This window comes from Amblyomma maculatum, chromosome 9, assembly GCF_055883805.1.
Source record: "Amblyomma maculatum isolate TAMU_Amacu chromosome 9, ASM5588380v1, whole genome shotgun sequence".
In the NCBI taxonomy this organism is placed as follows: domain Eukaryota; kingdom Metazoa; phylum Arthropoda; class Arachnida; order Ixodida; family Ixodidae; genus Amblyomma; species Amblyomma maculatum.
In genome coordinates this window covers 80,534,145-80,541,475 of record NC_139352.1, presented here as the reverse complement: position 1 = coordinate 80,541,475, position 7,331 = coordinate 80,534,145, and the positions used below count along the sequence as shown (strand labels likewise).

The following is a 7,331-nucleotide window of genomic DNA, read 5'->3' as shown; positions in this document are numbered from 1 at the left end:
CTGTTTACTGCGTACTAAACTATTCTCGCAACCTTCTGTAATTTTGCTTACTGCAGCTGAAAAAAAAAAAGTTTGCATAATTTTAACTACTCGTTTGTTGCCAATATTAGAACTTTCGCTGCTTGCGCTGTGAAAAATAAAATACGCAACTGATCACTCAACTGAAAGCCAAATGAACACCGTTGGTTTTCTTGACCGCCAACTGGGACCCATTAGAGAGATTTAGCTTACCGTGATCCGCGATCCGTCACCGTGACCCGCTACCGTGCGTGGGTGGGGCGCACAAGCATATTGGTCCCGACGCGGCAGGTCTATGTGCCGACGTCCAGTATGTGGCGCCATCTATCGGCGTCAAGGGATCTGGGCATGCGCAGTGGAACGCGCGGTGACGGATCACGGTAGCAGATCGCGGATCGCAGTAAGCTAAAACTCTCTATTAACTCCCATTTTGAAGGCAGCTCAAAGCAGTTAATGACAGTTGATTACCAGTTGGGAGCTAACTGGGACCAGTTCGACCTATTTCACCACCAACTGGGACCAACAGACTCCCAGCTGAAAGCAAACTGGAACCAGCTAATTCCAGTTGCTTACCAGCTGGAACCATTTGAAATCATCTGAAACAATCTAAAACCAGCTAAAGCCAATTGGATTTTTTTCCCCATTTGGGCTGGTCCATGGGCTTCGTGGTGAACCGTAGCCCATTGTCATTCCTAGCAAAATCATCCAGTACAGGCTGTGCACAGTAGTCGCTTCTTACTATCCGATAAGTCTTCTGCAATGTCCTTGTCAATTCATAGTACCAATTGGATTATTCGATTTTGTTTTAGCCCTGCGGTTGGAGCTGACCAAATGGACTCTGGCGCCGCTTAAAGAAGTTATAGCATCCCCGGTGGACATTCATCAAATGACCAAATGAAACAGTTATAATAAATAAAAATGATAAATGGGAAAGTGCGTATGAAGAACTGATCTAGGAAAAGGAGAAGATGGGGAAAATGCTCTGCATTGCGATCGCGTTTTTGCAAGGGATTTGCATTAAGACTATATTTAATTATTTTTGTGCACAATCGTACTAGTGGAATAAATATCTGCAAAGGAACGTTAGAACCCCTTAAAATATATTCCCTCTCACAGTCGAAAAAAACTACAGAAACTTGTCAAAAATACGACAAAAATTCTGTAGTTCCGTCGTAAACGTCAGATTTTTCTGTAGTTCTGTAGTATTTTCTGTAATTCCGTAGTTTTTCTGTAGTATATTTCTGTTGTCTGTAGTTCTGTAGCATTTTCCTGTTGTAACTACAGAAATTTCTGTTGTTACTACAGAACGTTCTGTTGTCATTACAATTTTGCCGTCAAAAACCGCACATGAATTCTGTCGTAAGAACAGAAAATTTTCTGTTGTTTTTTCCGACTGGGCACCATAACTAGTCGGGAAAACAATTCCATGTAGCGTTAATTGTACAGTTTATTTACAGCACGTGTACACTCTATCCCCCTCCGCAATAGCATAAGAAAACGCGTTTTCTTATCACATTGTACTTTAGTTGGCCTTTGAACGTTTTATTTTGGCGTGGCAGGTGTGGTTCACTCTCCTGTTCCTTTGTCCTTCTCCCCCAATTCACAGAAAACTTTTGAGAATTGTTTTCCTGCAGATGTATTCTTTATCAGTGCCCTTTTTAATGCCTTTCCCTTTTCAAGAAAGGTGTGTCTGCACCAAACCTGCTTTAGGTGCTGCCTAATCATCCATCCGGCATTGCAGGTTCTCTTGGTACTGCATCTTTTATTTGTTTTTCAAGGATCACCGGTTTCAGGCTGAGAAATACATACAGAAAGCGCATTTTTTTTTACCTACTTTCGTCTCCCTACCTCTCTCTCCCCAGTTTTTCTTCTTCGGAAGCAAAAGCGTATTTAAATCCCTGCCAATGATGATCGCTCTGCCCAGACGGATGACAAGTCCACTTGTCGAAACGTTGGCTCGACCTGCGAACTGAGGCTTCCCCCTCTTCTCTTATTCAGTGCTCTTTCATACCGTGTAGCCATATTCTTCCTCTCGTTCTACCTGGATTCTGAACAGCATAGTAATTTGCATCTTACGGGCTTACCCGTGAATAGGAGGTTACGCTGCGATCAGGTTTGGCACTGATCTCACTGCAGCCTTCACTGGGAATTGACGTCTCTTTCCCGTGGCTTGCTGCACTGTTCCGGCTGTCCATTCAGCGCGTCGTCGGTGCTGGCTAGGAAATGTTGTTTTCTTTTTTTTTTCTTGCCGACATAATTTGTGTCCAGCGTCCTTACCACGTATAGTTGAATCCAACATTCAGAATTCTGGATTGTGGCCACAGTAAGCCTTTTGCTGGACAGCTCTGATCTGTCTCGTTCTTTCAGACAACTTTTCATTTACAATGAACCACTAACCCTTTATTGCATCCCTATAACCATTTTATTTTACATGGCAACTGCAAAGCCCATTCCTTAGGTCGGGAGGGTTAGTGGTGTTGCCACGACCGGTAGAGTGGGCGCGCTTTCGTGGATATGGTGGAGGGAGCGTAAAAGCGGCGTAGTACAGCACTCTCCGCCGGCTCCAAAATGCACTGTCCGAAAACAAGCTTTTTGTGTGAAGTCATATTTATTCAGTTTTTATTTCGAATGAGAATGTGCTGCGATGAGAGTCATTGAAAAGCAAGACTAGCGGAACAGTAACCGAGTGCGTGACGATGGTTTTGAGTGCAGTGGTTTTTCGCGTGGGTTGGAAGACCACTGGCAGGAACGTATCTCTTTCCATGTGTGTGCCTTTTCCATTCTGGAGGGAGGCCTCGTCTACCTTGGCCTACTTTTTGTAGCAAGTGCAGGTCTGCTTGATGATTCCGGAACAGTAGCCTCCGCGGCGGCCGATGCTACGACAGTGGTTGTGACAGGCGCCCTGGTTGAGCGGGCAGCCGAATCCTCGGCCTAATAGAACAGAGAACACCACCCGTTAATGCTGCTATTTCTTGGGGTCCAATTTCATTTCGAGCGAATCATATACCTGAATGCACCAAAACCATGATACTGCTGAGGTTAACGCGCAAATTAAAACTATAGTTTGCGCCTCCGGAAGTCCCTGAATTCTGGAGAGGAAACGGTAATCGTTGTAAGGGACACACCTATAGGAGCTGTACGATGTCAGTGCACGTTAAAGAACCCCAGGTGGTTGACATTTTCGACTAAAAACTACAGAACTCTGTCAAAAATACGACAAGATATCCTCTAGTTCTGTCATAACCATCAGATTTTTCTGCAGTTCTGTAGTTTTTGTGTAGTATAATTCTGTTGTCTGCCGTTCTGTAGCACTTTTCTATTGTAACTACAGGAATTTCTGATGCTATTACAGAATGTTCTGTTGTCACAACAGGTTTTCTCGTCAAAAACAGCACAGAAATTCTGTCGTAACATCAGAAAATTTTCTGCTGTGTTTTCCGACTGGGCAAATACTGCTAAGGTTAACATGCAAATTAAAACTATAATTTGCCCCTCCGGAAGTCGCTGAATTCTGGAGAGGAAACGGTAATTGTTGTAAGGGACACACCTATAGGAGCTGTACGATGTCAGTGCACGTTAAAGAACCCCAGGTGGTAGAAATTTTCGACTCCTCCACTAGGGCATCTCGAGCCGCTTTGGGACGTTAAGCCCTACAAATCAAACAACTAGGAGCGTTCTGTACAGGTTCCCTTTGTTTTCCGTTTCGTGCCGACCGTAAGCACAAGGCCTTTTGCTCAAAATATTGGATATTGGAATGAGGCTCCGCCGAAGCGTTGTTCGCTTTGTGTTGCATACGGTGGACATGAATTCGTTTTCTCTCGTATGATCAGCGAAGGATGCTATCACTTAACAGCGGAATGCAGGCCAATGAAGAATGGCGTACGGAGTTCCTTTGTCGAAAAACTACAACAATTACCGATTCGGTCTCGGTTTCGTTCTCACTTGTCTGCCGCAATTAGGCCAGTCAGTTCTGCATTAAACTCTGTTGCAGAAGAAGTCAACTCGCAAAACTCGGGGACTGAGCAATCGGAACTCTCATAATAATACTCTAAGCCGCGTGCATTAAACTGAAAGGCTCTGGAATGAGCCTTGATGAAGAGGCAGTCCTCTTTGGAAGAGGAGTTCTACTCTAGTCTGGTTCCATTTTTTGCTGTGAGATAGTGTGACTACAGCTGCTTTTTCACTCATTTCCTTTTTTTCTCTCCTCTCTTTTTATTTTTTTTTTGCTAATTTGTTTTATTTCCTTCTTGGTTGCTTTTTTTTTACTTTTTGTACCTTTTCTCTTTTGATTGTTTTCTTTCCTTTTTAGCTGCTTTTTTTTCTTCTTTTAATACTTTCCAATAAAAAACGGAGACGGCTTTTTCACCGAATGAGCCGTATATGCTATAGCGCTAAAAAAGAAAAAAAAAGAGAGAGAGAGAGATAGAGAGAGAAGTGAAGAGGTCGTTTGAGCACTGGTAACATAACACTTACGGACACGGACGTGGGCCACAGCGCTCTCGTCCTGCGCCACCGCTGTGCTGATGAGTCCTGCGCACGGTAGTAGAAAGTAAGGATATTTTTTAAAAGGGGGCGATCGTAGGGCAACCATCAGTGCTACATTTTCTTTTCGAATAAACAGTGCGCTCCCTGCAGAGGCAGTTTCATATGCTTACTTCCTGAAAACCTGCATTCCTTTGAATTTTGGTGTAATATATAGGGAGGTATAGGAAGGTTCTGTCTTGCATTCAATATTCTCACGGAAAATGCAGTGTTCAATTGGTATAGCAATGCATTCATGCTTGGGCTATTTTATGACAACGGCTGTTACCAATGCAGGCAATGTGCCAATGACATTTTTTGTCATGCTAAGTACAAAAGACCACGCAACGAGGTGCAATCGGTATGCACACAAATACGTTGCCCAAACAAATATCTACAAAGAACTAGAATTACTGCACATTGCACAAGTCCCCAATATGTGTGCCCATAGCCACAGGGAGATCGCATAGCTTCCTCGACAGAACGTGTACGTTCACCTGACCTTAAGTTATCGCGAGCCGAGTGAAATTTATCCCCTTTTTCCTTACATCAGCATCATTCGGGTTTACTGAAATAATACAGGAACAGAGGAAACGTCATCTGCTATCGACCATTAAGTACCTGAGCTCTGCAATAAGCAGAGATGTCTATGGGCACTCGCCAGTAGTGCCAAGCTATACACTATCCAACTTTTCTGGACATACTAACTAGCGCAATCTATCAGCCGCCACTCTCAGTGAGAATATTTTCATTTGTAATTAAGAGAAGTGTTGACAGTGTTGTGAGATGGCGCTAGCAGGGAATACTCTTCCTACGCGCTGCGGAATCTGATGCACTTGTGAAACTGTTCCTGAGCTCGCGCTCACTAGTTCTGTTGGCTATACAAAAAATCAATAGGGCGTGTCACATATTTAAAATTCCCGCGCTGGCTTTTTAATCTTCAGCGCTACGCAGAACGTAGGGACAGCTTCACCAACTATAAGCGTTCGTCTAGATTTTGCGGGCTCGATTCAATTGCAAAGCCAAAGGTGCCAGTGGCCATTTGCGCCAGTGTGCTCCCGATCCCATTCCGATCACAGATATTTTGGCCTGTGAAATTTTTCGATAAATTGTATAGGAACTTCCATGTGATGGTAAGGAACGAAGCATTGAGTTAAGTATAGGGTATCGAACGAAGCATAGAGAAAAATAGCTATCTTACTTTGGAAGAGAGGAATGATGCGGAACCTGAATCCTCGGAGTGAGTGAAGGTATACTTACCAGCAACCAGAACGAAGATAAAGACGCTAGCCAGGACCTTCATTTTAGTGGGTAGGCTGTTGGCTCCGGTTGGTAGATGTCACTACGAAATAACGAGAAATGGTTTTTACAGATGAAGGATATATATATATATATATATATATAGCGAAGTATACGCTTCATTAAAGGAAACATTTTTTATTTTTCATTTCACTCGACGTTTCGATCGGAGACCGATCTTTCTATATGCAAAGCACACACACCGCGCTTTTCTTTCCTCTGATCAGAACACGAAAATATTCCCAGCTAATTACGTAACGTTGGCTGCTAGCGGCGGGTGGATGGGGCTAGCTGCTCATGTCAAGGAAATCTGGACATAAGTAGTCACGTGAACAAAAGGGAATGGGGTGAATGTAACTTCCAAGGACACACACAAACACAAAAGGGAACCTGGCCGGTGACCGAACTCTTCTTATATTCGGTCATGGCGTTCACTTTTCATGCAATTTGGATTGGAGTTTGAATTTCTTAAATGCACAAAAAGAATTCAACCACCGCTATGTACAATGGCGGTTCAATTTGAAATGCCATGAAAATGCTCTAGTATTTCGGGGCTTAAAAAAAAAACGAGGCATTGCCTTCCTTCGATTTTTTTCGCATACGTGGGCATTTTACTCATGACTTGGCGTAAACCTACCGTCTTGGGACAACAATAAACATCAGCGTAGCCGAAAAAATAAATAAAACAAAAGCAGAACTTTTGCTATTACCGGAAACTGAATAGAGCTCTCCCCAGCGCCTGTTTACGCAAACGCTTTCTGCATTCGGCATTGTTTGCGAGAGAAAAATGCCTCAGTGAAGACCAAAGAGCGTCTCACCTTGCTGTCTGGTGTCTCACGGTGAGAATGCCGTTCCATTGGCGTCTTCGAGCCATTTTTATATTCCAGGCGAGACGGAAGCGAGGAGCTGGCAAGGACACCAGCTTTTCTTTGCCCCGGTTTTCCCCGGCGAGGGCATGGTGAGCGTACTACTGTATTGGGTGGTTGCACATGGTCGTGAAAACTCGGCATGGACTGTAAGCATAGCTTACCTGCCGCAAATAAGATTTGGAACGTAAAAAAAGAAAGAAAGACTGCAGTTGGGGGGCGGTAATGCGACACCATCGCCACAGGCTTACAAAGTTGCTATAAGTATCGAAATTGTTAGAAATACAGGGTGTAGGAATCCGTTGTTTTCACTCGGCAGCGAATAGATATCGTGTTTTTTAATCTGCATAACGCATGCACGCCTTGCTTTAGCAACTATTGCCTAATAAAAACAAAAACAAAAAAAACTTTCACTTAAAAGTGTTAAAGCTAATGACTGATGCAAGTTCCGTTAAAACCCTTGCCGCGTATATGCCTGTTTAATTTTAGAAAGTGCTGTTTCTGCTGCTTGAAACTTATTATAGCAATCACAGCAAATTATCAGAGAGTCACAAGACGGGAAAAGCGAAACACTGCAATGTTGCCACTGCCGTAGATATCCGTCGATGCCGTTTTGTTTTTTCTGTT

At 43.6% G+C, this 7,331-nt stretch overlaps 1 protein-coding gene across 1 annotated transcript; it reads right to left on the bottom strand.

Moving 5' to 3' along the window:
* Positions 1-2,618: 2,618 nt before the first annotated feature.
* LOC146179554 (4 kDa defensin-like) lies at positions 2,619-6,774 on the bottom strand. Its single transcript, XM_084579898.1, has 4 exons — positions 6,657-6,774; positions 5,800-5,881; positions 4,492-4,548; positions 2,619-2,949 (listed from the first exon to the last, which is right to left on the bottom strand). Exons 2-4 carry the CDS (start codon positions 5,840-5,842, stop codon positions 2,828-2,830), a joined length of 222 nt encoding a protein of 73 aa, XP_084436024.1. The 5' UTR covers positions 5,843-5,881; positions 6,657-6,774; the 3' UTR covers positions 2,619-2,827.
* Between the last annotated feature and the right edge of the window lie 557 nt (positions 6,775-7,331).

Coding starts and splice junctions, on each gene's coding strand:
- LOC146179554 (XM_084579898.1), bottom strand. CDS start 5,842: ATGAAGGTCCTGGCTAGCGTCTTTATCTTCGTTCTGGTTGCTG. Junction 4,549..5,799: donor TATCTTCGTTCTGGTTGCTG/GTAAGTATACCT, acceptor TACCGTGCGCAG/GACTCATCAGCACAGCGGTG. Junction 2,950..4,491: donor TGTGGCCCACGTCCGTGTCC/GTAAGTGTTATG, acceptor CTGTTCTATTAG/GCCGAGGATTCGGCTGCCCG.